The sequence below is a fragment of the Gambusia affinis genome, linkage group LG03 (assembly GCF_019740435.1).
Source record: "Gambusia affinis linkage group LG03, SWU_Gaff_1.0, whole genome shotgun sequence".
Taxonomy (NCBI): domain Eukaryota; kingdom Metazoa; phylum Chordata; class Actinopteri; order Cyprinodontiformes; family Poeciliidae; genus Gambusia; species Gambusia affinis.
The window spans coordinates 32,308,010-32,330,562 of record NC_057870.1 but is presented as its reverse complement, the minus strand read 5'-3'; the positions used below and the strand labels follow the sequence as shown (position 1 = coordinate 32,330,562).

The 22,553-nt window shown below is 52.1% G+C and overlaps 2 protein-coding genes across 4 annotated transcripts; one reads left to right on the top strand and one right to left on the bottom strand.

Annotated features, from left to right (window-relative positions):
- The first annotated feature begins 72 nt into the window (after window positions 1–72).
- On the top strand, window positions 73–15,228 carry LOC122828594 (disabled homolog 2-interacting protein-like). 3 transcript variants are annotated; one of them, XM_044112273.1, is made up of 23 exons: window positions 73–261; window positions 502–583; window positions 1,014–1,132; window positions 1,378–1,480; window positions 1,950–2,026; window positions 2,201–2,310; window positions 7,025–7,169; window positions 7,289–7,461; window positions 7,526–7,797; window positions 9,181–9,389; window positions 9,468–9,612; window positions 9,687–9,831; window positions 9,900–10,136; window positions 10,331–10,538; window positions 10,647–10,882; window positions 11,294–11,385; window positions 11,461–11,934; window positions 12,008–12,276; window positions 12,950–13,063; window positions 13,130–13,252; window positions 13,353–13,432; window positions 13,496–13,583; window positions 14,309–15,228. In XM_044112273.1, the coding sequence occupies exons 2-23, from the start codon at window positions 523–525 to the stop codon at window positions 14,477–14,479; spliced, it is 3,651 nt and encodes a 1,216-aa protein (XP_043968208.1). In that variant the 5' UTR covers window positions 73–261; window positions 502–522; the 3' UTR covers window positions 14,480–15,228. The 3 variants fall into 3 exon arrangements, with proteins under 3 accessions (XP_043968208.1, XP_043968209.1, XP_043968210.1); XM_044112274.1 differs by lacking the exons at window positions 73–261; window positions 502–583; window positions 1,014–1,132 and having other exon boundaries at window positions 1,413–1,480; window positions 1,950–2,085; XM_044112275.1 differs by lacking the exons at window positions 73–261; window positions 502–583; window positions 1,014–1,132; ... (1 more) ...; window positions 1,950–2,026; window positions 2,201–2,310 and adding an exon at window positions 5,550–5,703.
- A 41-nt stretch (window positions 15,229–15,269) lies between these two features.
- On the bottom strand, window positions 15,270–22,553 carry LOC122828601 (gelsolin-like). The gene is made up of 19 exons (XM_044112294.1): window positions 21,532–22,553; window positions 20,923–21,123; window positions 20,520–20,674; window positions 20,282–20,440; window positions 20,135–20,194; window positions 19,135–19,224; window positions 18,724–18,813; window positions 18,495–18,627; window positions 18,325–18,413; window positions 17,639–17,767; window positions 17,477–17,563; window positions 17,080–17,213; window positions 16,914–17,004; window positions 16,677–16,844; window positions 16,084–16,258; window positions 15,896–16,017; window positions 15,707–15,784; window positions 15,571–15,631; window positions 15,270–15,489 (listed from the first exon to the last, which is right to left on the bottom strand). The coding sequence occupies exons 1-19, from the start codon at window positions 21,632–21,634 to the stop codon at window positions 15,326–15,328; spliced, it is 2,289 nt and encodes a 762-aa protein (XP_043968229.1). The 5' UTR covers window positions 21,635–22,553; the 3' UTR covers window positions 15,270–15,325.

Here is a 22,553-nt window from a genome sequence, read left to right as displayed (position 1 = left end):
TGGGTTAATGTGAAGAGTTCTGGTTCTGGTCCTGGGTGAGACAGTGAGAGTGTAGCAGGTGATTATCTGAATCCAATTAAGGTGTTAAAAATCACGTGAAGAAAAGCAGCAGCTCACTGTAAACGATGTGGGTTCTACCGAGGGACGGGTTCTACCGAGGGACGGGTTCTACTGAGGGACGGGTTCTACTGAGGGACGGGTTCTGTCTAACTGTTGGACTTATTTCTCACTAAGAAGACAAACTGGAGCTTCAACCTGCTGGTATGTTTAATGAATGAATACTTTATTAATCCCACAGGCGAGTTTACGTGGTTCCTGACCGGTCAGTAACTGGTTCCTGACTGTTCCATTTTCCTGCTTCGGTGTAAACAGTCTGGTCACCAGTCCATGGTGTTGTTGTCTGACATGCAGCAGTGGACAGACAGGAGGACAGGGACGTTCTGCCCTCTGGACTTCCTGTTTAGGTCTGCCTGCTTCTTTGTCTTTATGTGTGTCGTGCAGCTCGTCCACCTGAGCGGACGGATGGAGCAGCTGGTCCAGCACCTGTCCAGGTGTCAGCACCTGGGCTGGATGAAGGTGATTGGTGAGTCCGAACCTTCCAGATCTTTGAGGCGGGTTTGTTTGACCCTTCAGTGTTGCTGTAGTGTTGCCACAGACTTCATGTTCAGTTCTTCAACACGCAGCTGGAAACGTTCCAGTTCAGATTCTGGTGGAACGCTGGGACGGTTTCCTCATTAGAGTGGGTGTGTGGGTGTTAACATTGTCCAAGGGTGGGGCTTGCTGTGGTGGCGTAGGGCATAGCGCGACCCACATTTGGAGGCCTTGAGTCCTCGACTCGGCCAGCGTGGGTTCGATTCCTGGACCCGGCCGACGTTTGCTGCATGTCTTTTCCCCTCTCCTCCCCCCCTTCCTGTCAGCCTGCTGTCATATAAGGGACACTAGAGACCCCCCTGGAGGGAAAAAAAAAGATAAAAAAAAACATTGTCCAACATGATGATGTCATAACGTTTCAGAGCTGAAGAGCGCCTCCATCCATTGGCTGTCCTGTGGGCAGAAGGCGGAGCCTGATGTTTGGACCAGGATGTTCTGCATCCTGTCAGACTCTCAGCTGCTGATGCTGGACGACCTGGAGGTCACACACACACACACACACCTACACATCTACACACACACCTAAACAGGTGTTTCAGGATCAGGTGGTCCTGAAGGGCAGCTTTGCTCTGATGTTAAAGTCCAACTGAAACCGGAACCAGACAGAACCGGACCAGCGTGACGTCTGATTGGTCTGTTCAAACATGCCAGGATGAATTTTAGTGGCCGGATCCACGGCTGGGGGCGGGGCATCAGTCAGGTCACATGACGATTTCTGTTGTTCAGGTCCATCCGCTGCTGCTGGCAGAGAGGGCGGAGACTTGCGCCATCTGGTTGCTAAGATACACACTGCACGTGGCCTCAGTGGCTCCTGGCCCCGCCCACACAGGTAAGCAAGACCAATCAGAAGAAGGCATTCAGAACCTTTTCTAAGACTGAATAACGGACTACTGGGGCATTTAGGGTGAAAATGTGACTTTAATCTTTGAACTCCCAATAGTTTCTATGACAAGCTAAATTACCGTTAATGTTAATTTTTTACAGTGTAACAGCGGTTCTGATCCGTGTTCTGGGTTTGTGTCAGGTATTGGCTGCTAGGAACCAGAGTGAGAGATCTTAATGGCAGTCCTGCAGCATCTGCTCTCTGCCGCCAGGTGGCAGTGAATCCCATTTTGACATTCATCCTGGTTCTTGTTCTGGTTCTCTGTACAAAGTCACTGAGACATCAGATCAATAGTTTAATGATTTAAAGCAAACTCGTCCTGTGCTCTGCTGCGTCAGGGAGATGCCAGTTGCCATGACAACAGCTATGGGACAGCTGAGGACTACAAACACTCCCATGATGCTCTCTGTTGCAGATGCTGTGGACAGGAGAGTGTGCAGACCGAACTTGTCCAGTGGCTCCACAGTGGACACGCCCACCACCAGAGTCACGGTGAGCACAGGGGCAGACTGCGGTTTCCATGGTAACAGGAGGTGAGCTGTTGGCTCCAGGTGAGCAGACTGTCTCCCCCTGCAGGTGACCCTGATCATAACCATAATATGATCATGATCAGGTCCGGTTGTTGACCCAGAACATCTCTGAACCAACACTCTTCTTCTTTTTCAGGGGTTTCTGTCACGCAGACTGAAGCAGTCTCTGCGCCGCACTCGATCCCAACCCAAACTGTCCCGTCACTGGAGCACCAGGACCGACCCGATGAGTACCACTGACACCAGGTAACCTCTCGGCAGTGATGGCAAAGTTACTTTGGAAAAGTAACTTTAATCGGACTACTGATTACTCCTTGAAAAGTAACTTAGTTAGATTACTGACTACTTGACTTGGAAAGTAACTAAGTTACACTAAAAGTAACTTTTTAGTTACTTTCAGCAGCTGCTAACAACAACCCTCCGCCTCCTGTGAAAATAACATTGATCTCTGCCAATATTTAATTGTCAGCTATTTTATAATGGTAACATCAACAATGTGTCTCCACTGATAAGGTTGAACTGAAGAGGAGATTGTACAAACAAACAACCCTGCAGCTCCACAACTCAGATGGCTGCACAGATTTGTGACACTTATCTTAATATTAATAATTATAGTGGCGTTAAGTTTCCATAATAACTATTGCCAACTACAGACACGTTCATTCGTGGCTGTTTTCACGTTTATTGCGCTGTTCATATTGGTCTCGATGTTTGTAGTTTTCTGGAGCGCAACGTGAAGCTCGATGTCATTCAGAGGTAATAAATTAACTTGACATTAACAAAGACACAGCGGGACGGATCATCCAGGAAATGATGGACAGGGAGAGACTGAGTAAAACTACCTTAATGACGGACAAATTCTGGGATTTATTATGAGTCTCTGATTATTGCAAACCCAAATGAGCAACTTCACGTTCAAAAACGAGCCCAAAAAGGCGCAACCCGCCACTCATTAAATTTGGAAGCGACTTTAAAAAAAAAATGAAGCCCAAAGCCGCTTATAATAATCGGACTTGGCGACAGAAACTCAAAATATTTCCAGTTTTTCCACCAACAAAATGCGCATCTCCCTCCATTGTTTACATTTCTGTCGACAGAGACGCCCGGGTCACTCGACAAAAGGCAGTAGAGAAATCTGATTTAAATAACAAAAGAAGATAGTAACGCAAAAATGATTTGGATAAGTAACTGTAGTCTGACTACTGGATTTGAAACAGCAACACGTTAGATTACTGGTTACTGAAAATAGTGGCCCGATGTCAGTAACGCGTTACTGACATCACTGGCTTTTGGTTACTGCAACTACTCTGACAGGAGGTGGAAACCTCAAAATCACTGACCAGGGGTACTTTCTACTGCTCCACCCCCACTGAGCCAGTACAGGTGAGCTACTAGTGACCACAACAACAACCTGTATCACATCAGCCTAGGTTGCCCCTGTATGGGGCCAAGGGCAGCCTGTGGTTATAGCCGTGCAGTGGGAATTCAGTCAGTGAACTTTGACCCGGGTCAAATCCAGTCGTGTTCATATAATCATCACCCTGAAGCAGCAGCTTGGAGACACACAGTCTGCAGCTTCACCAGGAATCCATGCTGGTCCAGCAGAATGAGTCCATCCGGGCCACAGGGTTCTGCTTTGACCAACGGTCCTGTTGGCTCTGGTGGTTCTGATGGTTCTGTTGGTTGGTTCTGATGGTTCTATTGATTGGTTCTAATGGTTCTGTTGGTTCTAATGGTTCTGTTGGTTCTAATGGTTCTAATGGTTCTGTTGGTTCTAATGGTCCTGATGGTTCTGTTGGTTCTGGTGGTTCTAATGGTTCTGATGGTTCTGGTGGTTCTAATGGTTCTGATGGTTCTATTGATTGGTTCTAATGGTTCTGATGGTTCTAATGGTTCTGTTGGTTCTAATGGTTCTGTTGGTTCTGATGGTTCTGATGGTTCTGTTGGTTCTGATGGTTCTGATGGTTCTGTTGGTTATAGTGGTTCTGATGGTTCTGTTGGTTGGTTCTGATGGTTCTGTTGATTGGTTCTGGTGGTTCTGATGGTTCTGTTGGGTCTGATGGTTCTGATGGTTCTATTGATTGGTTCTGGTGGTTCTGATAGTTCTGGTGGTTCTGATGGTTCTGGTGGTTCTGATGGTTCTGTTGGTTGGTTCTGGTGGTTCTGTTGATTGGTTCTGTTGGGTCTGATGGTTCTGGTGGTTCTAATGGTTCTGTTGGTTCTGATGATTCTGATGGTTCTGAAGATTCTAATGGTTCTGTTGGCTCTGGTGGTTCTGATGGTTCTGGTGGTTCTGGTGGTTCTGATGGTTCTGTTGATTGGTTCTGTTGGTTCTGGTGGTTCTGATGGTTCTATTGATTGGTTCTGGTGGTTCTGATGGTTCTGTTGATTGGTTCTGGTGGTTCTGATGGTTCTGTTGATTGGTTCTGGTGGTTCTGATGGTTCTGTTTATTGGTTCTGGTGGTTCTGATGGTTCTGTTGATTGGTTCTGATGGTTCTGGTGGTTCTGTTGGTTATGGTGGTTCTGATGGTTCTGTTGATTGGTTCTGATGGTTCTGTTGATTGGTTCTGATGGTTATGGTGGTTCTGTCGGTTCTGGTGGTTCTGATGGTTCTGTTGGTTGGTTTTGGTGGTTCTGTTGGTTCTGGTGGTTTTGTTTGTTGGTTCTGGTGTTTCTGGTGGTTCTGATGGTTCTGTTGATTGATTCTGGTGGTTCTGATGGTTCTGTTGATTGGTTCTAATGGTTCTGTTGGCTCTGGTGGTTCTGATGGTTCTGGTGGTTCTGATGGTTCTGTTGGTTCTGGTGGTTCTGATGGTTCTGGTGGTTCTGGTGGTTCTGATGGTTCTGTTGGTTCTGGTGGTTCTGATGGTTCTGTTGGTTCTGGTGGTTCTGATGGTTCTGGTGGTTCTGGTGGTTCTGATGGTTCTGGTGGTTCTGGTGGTTCTGATGGTTCTGTTGGTTCTGGTGGTTCTGATGGTTCTGGTGGTTCTGTTGGTTGGTTCTGATGGTTCTGTTAGTTATTGTGGTTCTGATGGTTCTGTTGGTTGGTTCTGTTGGTTCTGATGGTTCTGATGGTTCTGGTGGTTCTGTTGGTTGGTTCTGATGGTTCTGTTAGTTATTGTGGTTCTGATGGTTCTGTTGGTTGGTTCTGATGGTTCTGGTGGTTCTGTTGATTGGTTCTGGTGGTTCTGATGGTTCTATTGATTGGTTCTGATGGTTCTGTTGGGTCTGATGGTTCTGGTGGTTCTAATGGTTCTGGTGGTTCTGATGGTTCTGGTGGTTCTGATGGTTCTGGTGGTTCTGGTGGTTCTGGTGGTTCTGATGGTTCTGATGGTTCTGGTGGTTCTTGTTGCTGTTCTGCTTCTGGTGTTGAAGGGGGAGGGGGGAAGTAGGGCAGCTTCACTGCAGGGGAGGGGCGACTGCTGCTGGGGGAGGGGGCGAGTCAGAGACAGGGAGACATAGGGAGAGAGAGAGGGAGCAGTGATGCTGTGAGGCTTCATCAGCAGACGGACGGACGGACGGATCAGCGGCTCCTCCATCTTCCTCCTCCTTCCTCCTGCTGCTGTTTGCTGCTGAAGGAGATCATGGCTGCATAACCCCCCTCCTCTTCGTCCTCCTCCTCTTCCTCAGGATGCTCGGTGAGTCTCATCCGCCGTCTTTGTCGTCTGACAGATGGAGCTGCTGGGAGACGCTGCGTCTTCAGGGACGGAGCCTCTGTTATTTAGGCTGCTCTGTTAGCATGCGGCTAACCCACAGTTAGCAGGCTTAGCTACACATCACCCAGACAAACACACCCAGGAAGGCTCTGTGGCTGCTGCAGCCAGCTGGCAGGACAGCACCTGGTTCTGGTTCTGGTTCTGGTTCTGGTTCCCGACAGATCTGGATCAGCTCTGACTTTACAGCTACAACCGTTGGGTCCAGTTTGGAGTCGACCCATCTTTTCTGGTGTTTATGTGATGCTGGGAACAGGGCTGAGTTGTTGCTAGGCAACACACACCTGTAACCTGTGACAATAAGGTGTGTGTGATGTCAGCATCACCCAGAACCTCAGGAGAAGAAGGTTCTGCTCTTTCTCCAGCCTGGTCGAACAGAACCAGAGCAACAGACCCCCAACCGACAGAGAGTGAGATGGTTGGTGGTTCCGTGCACAAGAATCGATCCGTCTCAGGTTTTACTGCAAACGCTGCAGGAACTCTGGATTCACTCTGAGAACCATCAGAACCATTAGAACCAACAGAACCATTTCAGTTATAGATTCACGTTTTTACTAAGTCTGTAGTTTGAACATACTTCTTATCCATCCATTTTCTAACACCTTGTCCCTTGTGGGGTCTGGAGGGATGATGGTGCCTCTCCAGCAAACGTTTTGGGCGTTTTGGGCTGGAGGCGGGGTCACCTGGACGGGTCGCCAGTCTCTCTCAGCGTCGCACATACTCTATGGTGAATATTTTGTTGTTGACTGTAATATATCCATTAATGTAAAATAATTGAAATCGCCCTTTAGCTAGCTGCTGAATCCGAAACCTCCATCAGAGACCAACTTTATCTCCCTAAAATCCAGGATATTTCAATTTGACGTCACTTTGGATTACAGTAAAATCTGTCAAAGGAACACGTCAATGCATCTGATGCATGTAGCTTACAGATGTGGTATGACAACCATTTTCCATCATAAAGTTTCTTTAGAGAAGAACATACTAGTCACGTGTGACCAGCCTAGGCATGCTAGTTGTTAGCCTAACAATGCTAGCTAGTACCAGCTAACACTAGTGCTGATTTCTCAGTTACTGGCGCCGGGCTCTTAATTAGATCAGTAGCTTCAGAACAGACGTAGCTTCTTGTGACCAGGATGTAGCCGTCGCAAGATGCACAGCAGTCTGCCCTCAACTGCACCACACCACACAGGATCCACGCTGCCAGCAGGGGGCGCCACAGCCTAACCTGCTGTGTGATTTTCAGGTGTGTGATGCAGAGGCTGCGTTGTGGTAGCCAGGAGTCGTTGCTAAGCACCGGCTGCGTGTCATCGCTGGAGCTCAGAATGGACCAATCAGTGATCATCAAACCTGTCCACTCGTCCCTGCTGGGACAAGACTATTGCTTTGAGGTGATGCCCGCCGCTAGCACTGTGGTACTGCTGCTGTACCCACACAGGGTGCTACTGCATATTTACTACTACTGCCAGTCCTGCTGGTCCACCATGGTGACCCTCTCTCTGTCTCCTAGGTAACGACCTCTACCGGCACCAAGTGCTTCTCGTGCCGTTCAGCGGCAGAGCGAGACAAGTGGATGGAGAACCTGCGGCGGGCCGTCCACCCCAACAAGGACAACAGCCGGCGGGTGGAGAACGTGCTGACGGTGTGGGTGATCGAGGCCAAAGACCTGCCCGCCAAGAAGCGGTAAGGTTCTGGTCCAGCAGGATGCTCTCAGTCCGGCCGGCTCTACAGCAGTGTCGTCCTGCAGGTACTTCTGCGAACTCTGTCTGGACGACAACCTGTACGCTCGGACCTCCTGCAAGCTGAAGACGGACAACATCTTCTGGGGGGAGCGCTTCGACTTCAGCAGCCTGCCGTCCGTCTCGTCCATCACGCTGCACCTCTACAAAGACACGGACCGCAAGAGGAAGAAGGACAAGAGCAGCTACGTGGGCCTGGTCAACATCCCCGCCGCCATGGTGACCGGCCGGCAGCTGGTGGAGAAGTGGTACTCTGTGAGCACGCCCAGTACACTCCGAGGTACGTAGACCGCCGCCAGTTCTGGACTGTAGTTCTGGTCAACATCTGGAATCAGCTTCATCTGGACAAAAAGGAATAAAGACTCTTGATTCACCTGTCTGAAGGAAACAGCTAAACAGGTGTCAAGTTTGTTAGTCCAGAACATTCACATGAAAGAAACACAGTGGCAGATAAAGCAAAGGGAGGAGAGGCTGTAATCCAGACCATAATAATCAATGTTCCATTTAATAGTAATCAAAGCAGGAGGACTCTTAGAGTTAAAGGAAGTCAATTTTTTGGCAGCTTTGCAGTTTTCTGAAAGTTTGTTCCACATAAGAGCAAGGTTGACATAACACAGTGAATGTATGTTGGTGCTAAGCCATTCTGTGATTTATAAAGTAACAGAAATAATTCAAGTTGTTTTCCCACCAGATAGTCCAATAGACTTGATTAGAGTAGGAACAAACCAACCTGTTCCCCTCCTGGCCTGTGGGGGCGCTGCACCAACAACCACTGAAGACACTGAGAGCAACTTCCTTCTTCACCAGATGGAAACAAGATGGAGGCGTCAGATTTTAGTGTTGGAGGATTTCTCTTTAGTCTTTGGCTGAAGACCAGGAGACATTTCTGCTGCTAACGCTAGGCTAGCATGTTAGCTTTGGTTGGATTTACCCAGAATGCCCTGTGCTGTAGTTCACTTCCTGGTTTGGTCTCCGGAGCGCTTGGCGTTCACAAATGCATTCAAACCAAACCAGAGTTCACTTCAACCGAACCCAGACCAAGGTTTGGATGACCAGAGGTCAGAGGTCGATTAGCATTCACACCTCACCAACCAAACTGGACTTTGACTAGACAGATGAAGTGGAGTTGGATTAGAGTCCAGATAAGGCAGACTGGACTGTGGTTAAAGCGGACCGGAGTTGGGCTAACGCGGACAGGAGTCAGTTTAATGTGGAATGGAGCTGGGTAAACGTGGACCGGAGTCAGTTAACACTTACTGTAGTCGGGTCAATGTGGACCGGAGTTGGGCTAAAGCGGACTGGAGTTGGGTTGACGTGGAGCGGAGTCAGGTTAAAGCGGATCGGAGTCAGGTTAAAGCGGATCGGAGTCAGGTTAAAGCGGATCGGAGTCAGGTTAAAGCGGATCGGAGTCAGGTTAAAGCGGACTGAACTGGGCCAGTGTGAACTAACCCGTACAGTCTGTGTTCTGGGCTCAGCTGATTGGAGAACTCCCCCTGTTTTTATAGTTTTAGTGAGAATCGGTAAATGAAATTTTCTGCTACAATAGATCCTCATGTGACTGATTAAACCAGGACGTTGTCCCGATCTCCAGCTGGAACATCTGGATGATGGTCAGATCTGCTGGTTCCAGATGTTCAGTAACCTCCTTCCTCCCCGACCACAGCCAAGTCGTCTGTTCCGACGGTCCGGGTCAAGGCCCGGTATCAGAGCATCGTCATCCTGCCGATGGAGCAGTACAAGGAGTTTGCGGAGTACATCAGCGCCAACTACCTGCTGCTCTGCTCCACCCTGGAGGCCTCCATCAGCCTGAGGGCCAAGGAGGAGCTGGCTGCTGCTCTGGTCCACATCCTGCACAGCACGGGCAAGGCCAAGGTAGCGCCGCCCACTCCACATAGCCCCGCCTCTGTTCACCAGACCCCTCCCACCTCCACCTTTCCTTCTTGCCTTCAGGACTTTCTGACAGACCTGATGATGTCGGAGGTTGACCGTTGCCGTGACAACGATCAGCTGATCTTCAGAGAGAACACGCTGGCCACTAAAAGCATTGAGGAATACCTGAAGCTGATTGGACAGAAGTACCTGCAGGACGCCCTAGGTACGCACTCCCAGAGAGCCGCCAAGCTTCCTCAGGTGAGCTCGTCTAAACGCCGGCTCTGTTTGTGTGTCCAGGTGAGTTCATCAAAGCTCTCTATGAGTCTGACGAGAACTGCGAGGTGGACCCGTCGCGCTGTGCAGCCTCTGACCTTGCCGAGCATCAGGCCAACCTGAGGATGTGCTGTGAGCTCGCCTTCTGCAAAATCCTGGACTCCTACAGGTGAGCACCACACAGGTAAATGCGCTGTCCAGTGTTCAGTGTGTTTCAGTGTTGCTCCGCCCACTCAGGGTCTTCCCACGTGAGCTGAAGGAGGTTTTTGCCTCATGGCGTCAGGAGTGCAGTAACCGGGGGCGACCAGATATCAGCGAGCGCCTCATCAGCGCCTCGCTGTTCCTTCGCTTCCTGTGCCCCGCCGTGATGTCGCCCTCGCTGTTTGACCTCACGCAGGAGTACCCTGACGAGCGTACCGCCAGAACCCTGACCCTGATCGCCAAGGTCATCCAGAACCTGGCCAACTTCAGCAAGTACGTCTGGGCTCTTATTTTGAAGAGGCTGCATGCCTGGGTTCAGATCTGGGAGTATTTAGCATGTTTCTCTCTGGGCAGCCAGTGAACGGTGACATGGAGGTCTCCAGGCCCCGCCCCTCCAAGAAGGCTCCCTCAGTTTAATGTTGCGGTGTTTCCACCTGCTCATGTGCCGGTCTCACCTGTCGCTTCAGGTTCGGCACCAAGGAGGAGTACATGCTGTTCATGAACGACTTTGTGGAGCGCCAGTGGAGCAGCATGCAGCGCTTCCTGCAGGAGATCTCCAACCCCGATGGGCTGAACCACACCGCCGGCTTCGATGGCTACATTGACCTCGGCCGAGAGCTGAGCAGCTTACACACTCTGCTGACTGAGCTCGACCAGGTAACACCTGCCTGCCAGGTAAGAGAGATGGCTCATCGGGCAGCTAGCTAGGCATAGCCCCTTGTAGCGCAGCAGGTTGCCAGGTTGTGAACTTGTGCTGTCTCTGCAACCATCCTCCGTCTGCAGTCGAGTCTGTCCAAGCTCGGCCCGCTCCCTCGGATCCTGAGAGACGTGTCTGCAGCTCTGGTCCACCCTGGAGGCGTGGTTGGACCTGGGGGCATGTCTGTGTCATCTCCAGACCCTCAGCGGGTGGTGTCCCCGCCCCCTATGGCCCCACCGCCTCTGTCCCCGCCACTGTCTCCTCCTCTGGCAGCCTGCAATCCTTCTGTTGGCCTGCAGGGCGGCGTGGGATTAGATGGAGGGTTAGTATGTTCTCTGCATGCAACATGAGACCTTAGTCAGAGGTTGACTCTGAGTTTAATCTTTAACTCTGAGTTTAATCTTTAACTCTGAGTTTAATCTTTACCTCTGAGTTTAAACTTTAACTCTGAGTTTAAACTTTAACTCTGAGTTTAAACTTTAACTCTGAGTTTAATCTTTGACTCTGAGTTTAAACTTTAACTCTGAGTTTAATCTTTAACTCTGAGTTTAATCTTTAACTCTGAGTTTAATCTTTACCTCTGAGTTTAAACTTTAACTCTGAGTTTAAACTTTAACTCTGAGTTTAAACTTTAACTCTGAGTTTAAACTTTAACTCTGAGTTTAAACTTTAACTCTGAGTTGTGCTCTGAGGTCCAACATCAGTAACGTCCGCTTCCTGTCTCCATGTCCAGCTGCGTGGACTTCACCAGACTACCGTCTCCAACCCCTGAGAACAAAGATTTGTTTTTCGTCACCAAAGGATCTAGCCTGCAGCCTGCATCAGGTAACCTTTGACCTTTCCTCCTTTTTCATCCAGACTAGTGTTGTCTGACCCTCTTCATGATGTCACTTCCTGCAGGTATGCGAGGCTCTCCAGCTCCGAGCTCGTCCTACTCGGAGCCCAATGAGAACGAGGCGTGCTACGACCTGGCCAATGGCGGCCGGAGGGAGGGGCCGGAGCTGACCAATGAGAGCCGCAGCCTGTCTCTGGTGGACCTGCAGGACTCCTCCCCCAGCGACGTCCCGGACGACGCCCAGTGGCAGCGCCGGACGGGGCTCCTCCCCCTTTCTTTCCAGAACCCCGTCTATCACATGACAACCCCGTCTCCCCGGCAACCGCAGCAGCAGACAGATGCCACACCCTCTGATGGCTCGGCGGGCTCCCAGGGAAACTGCGAGGAGCGTGGCGCCGTGGTAACCAAGCCGGCCTTCCTCACCCAGATGTCAGTGGGCGTGGGGGGGGAGCGGGGGGAGAGGATGTCGGCCATGTCGAGCAGCAGCAGCGGCGAGGAATACTCCCGCCGCGCGCTGTCTCTCACCGACACACTCTCAGGTACAAGTCCACGCCGTCACACAGGCCACCGCAAAGTTCAGGGGTCGTCTTGTAACCTTTGCCCCGCCCACAGGGAACTCGGCCCCTCCTCGGCAGAACTCAGGCCCTCAGAGACGCATCGATCAGCCGCCGCCACCGTCCTCGGCTCCGCCAGGACCGCCGCGAGGCCGCACGCCTCCCAGCATGCTCAGCGGGGGAGGCTCCGCCTACCCTCCACGCCCCGCCTCTGGCAGTATGATGTCATCGAGCCCCGATTGGCCCAACAGCAGCCAGTCACGTCTCAGACAGATGTCGTCTTCGTCCAAAGGAGACAGCCCGGAGAAGCAGCGGCCCGCTGCCAAGGTAACGCACCTGGAAATCTGGGTTCTGTTGGTTCTGCTGCTGGTTGTGTTGGTGGTTCTGTTGGATCCAGCCAGAACCAGAAGAAGCAGAGATCCTGAGTCCAGCATGACCGGGTATAACAGATACCGGGTCGTGTAGAACAGGATGGAGTTCTGCCAGCGTTCAGGATGCCGGTGAAAGTGCAGCCGGGCCGGTTTGGGTCAATCAGAACCTTCTGGGTCTTTGGTTTCATCATTTCTACACTTCCTAAAAGGAGTTTGCTTTGGTCCTGGCTCCTCCCAGAGGTCTGACTGAGCAGAACCTCTGGAAGGGATCACATAAGGAGGGCCCAAACGGATCAGAACTGATCGGTTTGGACCTCAACCAGGGCAGGTGTTGGAAAGATGAAATCTGAAAACGTCCACTGTCTTCATCTCATGTCCATTGGTGTAAATGACCTGTTGACCCCTGACCACTGACCCGGCTCTCCTCGTTGGGTCGACCCGGTCACCAGAACTTCATGCTGGGAAACATCTGGGTTGTTCAGAAGTTCCGGAAATGATTCAGTTTCCACTGGCAGCCATGTTGCCATGGTAACCACATCATTCAATGAGGTTGCTATTGTAAAATGTGAGCAGGGTGTGATACCATGGCGACCGTTCAGAACCAGAACCGGGTCCGTCCGTGTGTCCAGGCTCCGTCTCCCTGCGCGTTGGACCGGACCGCCGCCTGGCTGCTCAACATGAACTCTGCGTCGTCCTACGGCGAGGCGGAGGACGATCGTCATGACGACGCTACGGTGGAGAAGGTAGAGCCGGTTCCGCTGTTGCTTGTGTGAGTGGGTTCTGCCGGTTCTGACCCGGTTTGTGTTCAGTACCAGCAGGAGATCGCACTGCTGCAGGAGAAGCTGCGGGTGGCGGCGCTGCGCCAGGAGGAGTGCGAGGCCCGCCTGGTGGTCCAGGACCAGCAGAACCAGCGGATGCTGCAGGAGTACCAGGTAAGGGGCTCACCTGGTCAGGTCCAGGTCCAGGTGACCCATGTGAGCGGGTCACAGCTGGGTCACATGACTCAACTGGACCAATGCGATTCTGTTCCAGGCCCGGCTGGAGGACACAGAGAGCCGACTGAGGAGGCTGCAGGACGACAAGGACCTCCAGATGAACAGCATCATCAGCAGGTACGCTCACCTGTCTGCTCACCTGTCTGCTCACCTGTCTGCTCACCCGTCTCACCTGTGCAGGTTGATGGCAGTAGAAGAGGAGCTGAAGAAGGATCACTCTGACATGCAGGCTGTGGTGGACCAGAAGCAGAAGGTCATCGAGGCTCAGGTAAACCCACCTGACCTTTCACCTGGTCTTCTCATAATTCTATCACCCTGTAATCATTACAGGTGAGGCCTTACCTGGCTCCCCTGACCGAACATCAGTAATAATGCAAAATCTGTCAGATGATTAAGAACTCAGAGCGGCAGCAACTGCTGTCATCAGACCGGGGAACCAACTGCACCGCAGAGCCGGTTCTGAGGACCCGGAGCCGGTTCTGAGGACCCGACCTCAGTCAGTCTTCCTGCAGCCTCTCTGGATGTTGGATCCCAGGTTTCATGGTTTAAATGCAGCCAGAGAAGGATTTCAGGCCGGTGGGCTCTACTGTTACTGGAGCTGTGATGTCATCCTCCAGCAGTCAGCATCTCCTCTTCGACCTTTGCCCTCTGGCGTGCGGGGCTGAACGGGGCCTGGAAGATTTGTTTTCTGGATCCTGTCAGATTAAGGAGCTCCCGATGTCACTTCCTGTTTGTTCTTGTAATTCTTCCATCCCAGTTCCCAGCATGGCCAGTAGGGGCAGCATTTTCTCTGCATCACTGAAGAGACTTTGTTTGCTTTAATCTGGCAAAGGTCAACGGCCGGGACTCAAATGGAGGACAGAGGCCTGCCTGTGTCATTCCACCTGGGCGGCCGCCGCCCAATGAGACGCTGTTAGCTTCAGACTTATTACCTGTTAGCTGCAGGGAGTGAGCTGACCTGTCTCACCTGTCTCACCTGTCTCTGTCTCCCAGGAGAAGCGGATCGCCAGCTTGGACGCTGCCAACACCCGCCTGATGGCGGCGCTGACCCAGCTAAAGGAACGCTACGGAGTGACCTCGCAGAGGAACGGCCTGTCTCCTAGCAACACGTCGTCTCTGCAGATCACGGAGAACGGCGAGTTCCGTAACTCTGGCAACTGCTGAGAAACTGAGCTGTGATTGGCTGACACTGCAGGGAAGGGGGGCTTAAAAAAGGACTCAATAAAATTAACCAATCAAATGAAACAGAGACACCCATCGAATGTCAGCTTCTGCACCACGGAAGTGACCTCTGACCTGATCCCACCCCTGTTGCTAGGTTACCCTCACTTCTTTTTGTTTTGCATGTTCCTCTCTGATGAAGCCTGACTTCATTTCCTGTTTACGTTTAGAACTTCCCATCAGAACCAGAACCTCACCTATACCCACCTTTACTGGTCAAACTGGACCCCCCCGATTCTGGTTGGTCTAAACCTGCCGGTCCTCCTGACTCTACAGATGTACTTAAAGGCACAGCTGACCTTTAACCTGGAGTCAGAGCCGCTTTGTTAGCTTAGCCTAGCTTAGCACAAAGAGCAGCAGCGGGTGGAAAGTGTAGCCTAGCCTAGCTCCAAACCCTGCAGTGATTGTTTTGGCCTCTTTGGGCTTCCGTAGCTTGGAGTATTTAATTCCCGTCGACCCGGTCCAGAATTAGACGCTAGTTTGTGTTGTTTCAGAGAATTTTAATGTAAACCACAGATTTTATTGTAAGCAGTGAAAACTTTAACTTGTGATGATGATGATTTGTGCACCCCCCCCCCCCCCCCACACTGTGGCTTCTGTCTGTTCTGTATCTATGAGCCTCTGTTTGTTATTTATCTACAGTGTTTATAAGGAGCTACAATAAAACCAAAAACCAGCCTGTCGCAGAGCTGCTCCACACACACACACACACACACACACACACACACAGTGATAACTGGGTCACTCTGGGCTTTATTCACTCTGCTGCACTGTAAACAGGAAGTGATGTCACAGGGCCTGCAGGAAGCGCTCAAGTGGATCCTGACTCCAGTAGTCGTGGTTCCAGCCCAGAAACCAACCAGTGAAGGTCGGTGGTTCAAATCCCTGCGTCAGGGTCACGATGGGGGTCCGTGGGTCTCTGCCAGCCGGGTCGGTTCTGATGTAGCGCTCAGCTGGACACGGAGAGACCTGTTAGGTGCCAGACCAGCAATAAAGTTCTCATTGAACTGAGTCCCGGACCAGAACCGTCTCACCTGTCGCAGTGGCCTCTGTCTTTTCGTCCTCATTGGCCTCGTTCCCGATCCAAACGAACACCTATCGGGGGAAACGGTGAGCCGCAGGCGGAGCCAGAACCTGGTTTCCATGGTGACGGTGGCGAGGAAGACTCACCTGGTCCCAGGTGTCCAGGATCATGACGTCATCAGGAGCCAGGTCGTCCTGGGTCAGTTCTCCAGGAACCTCCTCCATCTGGACACAAGGAACTGGGTGAACCGGAACCCACCGCGGCTAACCCGCTGGTAACCATGGCAACCACCAGCCGTCTGGATCGGCCAAACACACTCGGTGAGCGCTGAGCACCTTGAAGGTGCCGGTCTTGTTAGAGGAGGCGAAGAGGCGTGGCGGATGGGCGTCCATCTTGTTGCTGAGCCGAGGGGCGCGGCAGTAGTCGTCCTTCCCGCCCAGAACCGCCCAGAATTCGTCTGGAACCACAGCCAGCTGTCAGCGCCGGCTTGGGCCGCCCGATACTCTACATACCTGTGGCTCACCTGGCTCCTCCCCCTCCTCCAGCGGGGCGGGGTTCACCTGCAGCACCTGGGCCAGGTGTTCTGCCCCCTTCGCCTCTGCCGCGCTGCTGCCCCGCCCCTTCCACAGCCACACCCCCCCGGCCGCCATTAGCAGGAACGCATCATTGGAGTTCAGGCGGGACGAGGACGGGCCCACCTGCAGCACAGCAGAATGGTTCGGTTCTGACCGGTCCGGTCCACAAGGCAGGCTGGTTCTGGGCAGCTTGAATGGATCCCATGAAACACTGACAGAGATTCTGACAGAACCATAAACTGAACTGGACTTGCAGAGCTCCGGATCCAGAAGGACAACACACCTGGACTGGACCAGAAAGTTCTGGAGTGGACTGGACAGATTAGAACAGGGAACTGGACCGATCTGGATCAAGCCACTGGTTTTAGCAGAACTGGACCCAGTGGCCGAACCGTAACACCTGATTGGTCAGGAGACCCGACTCACCTGGACTCCAACATCTGCTGGAGACACTTGAGGTTCTGGTTCTGGATGATTTTCTGCTGAATGGAGCTGCAAGAAGCTAAGAGGTTCTGACCCGTCAGGGTTCTGCTGGTCTCACCTCCATGGCCCGGGTGTCTCCAGCTGGGTTGGACCGCACCTGGAACAGGCGGGTTTCGGCGGTGGACTGGCCACCCTCCCTGGAGGTGCCACCCTGGTACACCACCATGGGCTGGCCTCCAAACAGGCTCATCAGGTGGGCAGGCTCTTTGCCTTGGACCACCCTCACCTGGACAGACAGGTGACAGTGAGGTGCTGGAAATGCTGGTTTCCAGTTGGTTCTGATCACCAGGTGTACCTGAACTGCTCCGCCTCCCAGTTCGTCGTCCAGCTCGACGGCCAGAATGGCAGACGCTGCAGTTTCGTCCTGACTCGACTCCACCCCCTGCCTGCGGAGGAAGCAGTGGAGAACAGGTGATGTCCTGCAGTGCCGAGGCTCGCCAGCAGAGGGAGCGGCGTCTCACCAGATGTAGACCATGTGGTGCTGCCTGCCGCCATGTTGGTACTGGTACAGGATCAGGTAGCTGTCGCCGCCGTAGAACTGACCAAAGGAATCCGGGTCCACCAGAACCTTACCGGACCCTTCGATCCTCCAGATCTGCAGACAGACAAACGGTCGGCTGCTACCGTGTCCGAAACAGGAAGTCTCCAAGCCGACACAGGAAGTTCTCTCTTACATTCAATCACGTTACAAGGAAGTCGGTTTTGACCCGAGTCCAGTTTTTTTTAACTGGAGGTGGTTCTGAATGAAACGAATCCTGATTGGTCAGCTGCTGGACCTCCGTCTAGTCGTATTTCTCCTGTCCATCGATCCAGTGGACCAGAACCAGAACAACCAAAAGAATCAGAGGCAGTCCTCACCTTTTTGTCTCCGTCTCCTCGGTCCACCATCCCGTACTGCGCCGACATGGAGTCCGATTGGTGCAGCTTGGACACGTCGAACGGCACCTGCCCAATCAGAGGAGTCAGGTTTCAGACCCGTTTAGGGACATTTGGATCAGAACCAGAACCCCATCAGCTTACCTTCTCAATCTTTGCCACCTTGTTGGCGACGTAGGCCGTTCCCATGCCGACGGTGTCTTCAGCGTCCCTCCAGTTCCTAAAGAACTGCTTGAAGAGAGGAGTCTCCCCGGACTGAGGAATGACCTGGACCTGAGGGGGTCAGGAGTGAGCACCAGGTCCGGTCAGCGCCAGGTCCGGTCAGCGCCAGGTCCGATCAGCGCCAGGTCCGGTCAGCGCCAGGTCCGGTCAGCGCCAGGTTCTGTCAGCGCCAGGTTCTGTCAGCGCCAGGTTCTATCAGCGCCAGGTCCGGTCAGCGCCAGGTCCGGTCAGCGCCAGGTTCTGTCAGCGCCAGGTCCGGTCAGCGCCAGGTCCGGTCAGCGCCAGGTTCTGTCAGCGCCAGGTCCGGTCAGCGCCAGGTCCGGTCAGCGCCAGGTCCGGTCAGCGCCAGGTTCTGTCAGCGCCAGGTCCGGTCAGCGCCAGGTCCGATCAGCGCCAGGTCCGGTCAGCGCCAGGTCCGGTCAGCGCCAGGTTCTGTCAGCGCCAGGTCCGGTCAGTGCCAGGTCCGGTCAGCGCCAGGTCCGATCAGCGCCAGGTCCGGTCAGCGCCAGGTCCGGTCAGCGCCAGGTTCTGTCAGCGCCAGGTCCGGTCAGTGCCAGGTCCGGTCAGCGCCAGGTCCGGTTAGGATCAGGTGAGGTTGTGGTGCTCACCTGGGTGTAGGGCGGGTACCCCATGTGCTGGATGAATTTCTCTGAGTTCTGCAGGGCGGCCTGCCGCTCGGCGCTGTTGGCTTCCTTACCTGCACACAGACATGTCACCTGTCAGCAGGACAGCTGGTGGCCTCAGGTCAGTCCTGCCCAGTCTGTTTATGACCTCTGACCTTTCCAGACAAAGATGCATCCGTTGGTTCCGTTGTCGAGGATGAAGCACTCACTGGACTCCAGGACGTGTTGGGGGAACGGGTTCTGCTCCGACACCAGGGTGACCTCCATGTCTCCGCCGGCATTGGACACCTGAGGGACGGCGAACGCAGGTAGACAAACCAGTGGCAAAAAGGAAGTGACATCACAAGCTTAGTGAGCTGGCAGGAAACTGCCGCAGGTAATCACCTTGTAGAGCTTCGCCATCTTCCTATTGGATGCGTCGGTCTGGGTGTCTTCGCTGTGGGACTCGGGGAGGTCCGGTTTATCTCCCAGAACCTGGACGGGGAGACGACAGCAGCAGGTGAAGGTCCGGCTCCACTGTGGCCCCAAAAGGGGTAGCAGACGGAGAATTGATCCGAGAGCCTCGGATTATCTCCAGCACCGAATGCGGCGTACGCAGACGACACCATGCTGTTACATTAGTCAGGTTTTAAAACGCTGGTCTGAGGTCCACATGGTGGACGCCTGGTGGACACCTCAGGGCCCGCCAGCTACATCAGAGCCGACCTCTGGTTCTTTAAAACCAGAGGTCAAAGGTCACCAAAACCTCTGCTGATCTGGAATTAGAAGTGTGGTACGTTCTGGTCATGTGATCACCTCTATCATCTTGTCTGGCTCCGCCCCCTCATCGACAACCTGGAGGTTGACCCGCCCACACCTCTCGTTGTCACGGATACTCTTAGAGACCTGTCAATTAGTCAGTTTGTCAGCAGGTATGTTCTCCAACTTTCTTTATTGCATTTTACAACTTGACACACATCAATCATTGGTACAATGAAAACACAGTACTTTTCAAAGAAGTTCAAGCTGATTTCTCCCAGAACCCAGCCCACCCCAAACGCATCCCGTCCAGGTCCAAACACAAGACAAACAGCCTGCTGGGATCCAAACCCTGTAGCAGTTTCTAGCAACACGACACACACACACACACACACACACACACACACACACACACACACACACCCACACACACACACACACACACATCCATTCACACACATTCAAAAGGAGGAAATAAAGAAAAAATAATAATACTGATACTAAGTAAATAAATGAATATATACTTAAGCGTACATATTATTAAGTTAAACAAGTATACAAATAAATTACAAATGAAGAAGGAAAAAGAAAGAAAAAATAAAATAATAAAAAATAATAATTTTAAATAAATAAATAAATTATAAGACGAAGAGTATATATCGGTTAAAACCAAAAGAATTGGATATCAATGAGAAGGCCTACAGATAATTTAATTTTCTTCTGAATCAGGTAGCAAAGTCATGATACCCACAATAGATAGGAAAGGTCTCCAAGTCTCCATAAATTTACTGGTGGAACCCTTAAGTGAAAATCTGAGTTTTTCCAGCTTCAGGTTGTAAAGAACTTCTCTGACCCAGTAGTCATGAGACGGGGGGACGTTTAGTTTCCATCCAAGTAAAATAAGTCTTCGAGCCAAAAGGGTCGTGAAGTCTAGGGCTTGTTTCAAAGAACGCGAAAGGCCCGGGTCTGAAGGGATGCCAAATATAGCCCATAATGAATTGGTCAGCAGGTATGTTATGACATCAGAATGATGTCACTATGTGATGTCACAACTCACCAAAGTGGCCTTCAGTTTTTCAAATCTGTTGCTATGGGAACCAGACCACTGGATGATTTCCTGTTGGGTCAAAAGAAAGTTTAATGATCCCCCAGGTGTCCTCACCTGTCCCCCAGGTGTCCTCACCTGTCCCCCAGGTGTCCTCACCTGTCCCAGGTCCAGGATGAAGCTGTCTCCCTGGTTGAAACTGTCCCAGCTGACAGGAACCTCTGTTGCCCTGACGACACGGCGACCTTTGACCTGAAGCAACCGCTGAACTTCCACCTCATTGGTCACATGATTGAACCCGGAGGCCACGCCTCCTTTCTGTTCAACCAATAAGAAGTGACGTCATCAGGGTGGCAGTGAGGGGCCGTAAGACAGGAAGTGGCTGTGGTGCGGTTACCATGTAGGTCAGGCCCGTTTTGAAGTATCCGCTGAAGGTCCCGGACTCGTGGCCTTGGACTTCACGGTACTGGACCGGCGCCCCCTGCAGGAAGTCGTCCATCTGGACAGCAAGAATGGCAGCGGCGCCGCTTTCATCCTGAGAGCACTCAGAACCTGCAGCCCGACGGCCAATCAGAGAAAAGAAGGAGGGTCACCTGCAGAGACCTGATCGGGTCCGCAGAACCAGAACCCTGTAGAACTATAGCAGATCTTGGCACCATGACAGCTTCCAGAGTCTCCTGAGAAGCCGTCGCAGCCCGACCAGAGCTCGGTCTGTCTCCACGGTTACAGACAATGAACATTACCTCGGAGCCTGGACGCCAGGCGCCTAGGGCCTCGGTTCTGGACCTGCCTGGTCTCACCTTGCCAGTAGTGCAGGTCGTATTGCAGGTCTCCTCGGCGGTTGCTGGTGCTGCTCAGAACCAGGTAGGCGTCTCCGGTGTAGAACCGTCCATAGAGACTCTCAGGGACAGGAGCCAGGTCCATGTTCTCCACTCGCCACACCTGAAGCCCCGCCTCTTTACCTGCTCGTTCAAACTCAGGATGGAAAACCATGATGTCACCTGCAGCGGGCGAGGTAGAAAACATCACCTGTTAGGCACGGGGACCACTGAGCCCTTGACCCCCTGACCCGCAGCTCTGACCCTCAGAGGAAGCTGAACTAATCCCACCCACCGCCTCGCCGGCTTTAAGATGGAGCGCACCCGCTCGCTTACTTTGCTCCTGAGTGCTGCAGCAAACACACCTGAGATCATGTGACCGTAACCATGGCAACTGCTGCCAGGGATGGTTTGTGTTGTGGCCGATTCGGACCAGAACCAGAACTCTCATGAGAGTAGATCACAGATCGGTCCAGATTCATCACCAGAACCAATGTGTCACACCTGAGCAGGTAAACGCTCCACACCCACACCCAACATTCTAGCCCGACTGCAGGTTCTGCTCGGTTCTGACCCAATAACTTTTCCTCTCCTGGAGGAGGAACCTCTGAAAGATTAACAGACTGATGAAGACCAGCTGGTCTTCCTGGTTCAGGTGTTTCTCCAGGTGTCCTGCTGCTGCTAGGTGTGTCATCTTCCTCCACCCTGGGATTTAAGCGCCTCTCTTTCCCCTCAAAGAGCTGCTGATATTGGAGTCGAGTGAAAAAGGAGACACCTGGAGGACAGCCCTGGTTTAAACCCAAACAGATAGAAACTCACCTTCAGCGTCTGTCAGGAAGTCTTCCTCAGCCGGACTGGAGCCGCTTTGGTGTGGCTGCAGGTAACATTACCTGTGCGCCCCTCCCCCAGCGGCAGCAGACACACCCGGCCGGCAGGGGGCGCTGCGCTCTGAACGCAGCAGCAGGTTCGCTTCATGTTTTTTTTTTTTTTCAATGAACTTTATTTAAATGAAATTAGTATACATCAAAACAGCATAATGAACTATACAACATTCAAGCAATACAACCAGGGGTGATTAGATAAGAACATGCAAAGACGTACATATCGAGATTGTCCTTTGAGCCTTTTCATTTGTAGAGTCTGTTATTGATTTGATATATAGACCCATATCTTTAACGAAAAAAGAAAAACAAGGTGTTTTATTAGCAAATTTGCATTTATGAATATAAAATTTAGCAAAGAGTATTAGTAAGTTTATTATAAAGAAATGATTAGCAACCTTTCTATGAAATCTATAGAAACAAAATAAAACATTTTCCCAGCATAAAGAAAAATTCTTTAAAATATGGTCAGCAGGTTCGCTTCATGCAGAACCAGTCCGAACCCGATCCATGGTTCCCTTCCTGTAGAACAGAACCGGGTCCGGAACCGGGTCAGGGAAAGCAGAACCAGCAGTGAATCTGCATCAACATCTCAACCTTTCAATCCAGTTCTGAGCCAGTACATCGGTTTCGACTCGGTTCTGGCCCGGTTCAGACCTGTATCACTGAATCTCAGTCTCGGGTCATTTCTTTTCTTACCGGACCTGGTACCTTAAACGTCACATCCGGAAG

What these genes read in the sequence shown, in the direction of transcription:
- LOC122828601 (XM_044112294.1), bottom strand. Translation starts at nt 21,634, where the DNA reads ATGACACACCTAGCAGCAGCAGGACACCTGGAGAAACACCTGAACCAG. An exon ending in AGCCAGACAAGATGATAGAG is followed by an intron (nt 18,814 to 19,134) that starts GTGATCACATGA and finishes CTCCCCGTCCAG; the next exon opens with GTTCTGGGAGATAAACCGGA. An exon ending in TCCTGGACACCTGGGACCAG is followed by an intron (nt 15,632 to 15,706) that starts GTGAGTCTTCCT and finishes TTCCCCCGATAG; the next exon opens with GTGTTCGTTTGGATCGGGAA.
- LOC122828594 (XM_044112273.1), top strand. Translation starts at nt 523, where the DNA reads ATGGAGCAGCTGGTCCAGCACCTGTCCAGGTGTCAGCACCTGGGCTGG. An exon ending in GACAAGACTATTGCTTTGAG is followed by an intron (nt 7,170 to 7,288) that starts GTGATGCCCGCC and finishes TCTGTCTCCTAG; the next exon opens with GTAACGACCTCTACCGGCAC. An exon ending in GACCTGCCCGCCAAGAAGCG is followed by an intron (nt 7,462 to 7,525) that starts GTAAGGTTCTGG and finishes GTCGTCCTGCAG; the next exon opens with GTACTTCTGCGAACTCTGTC.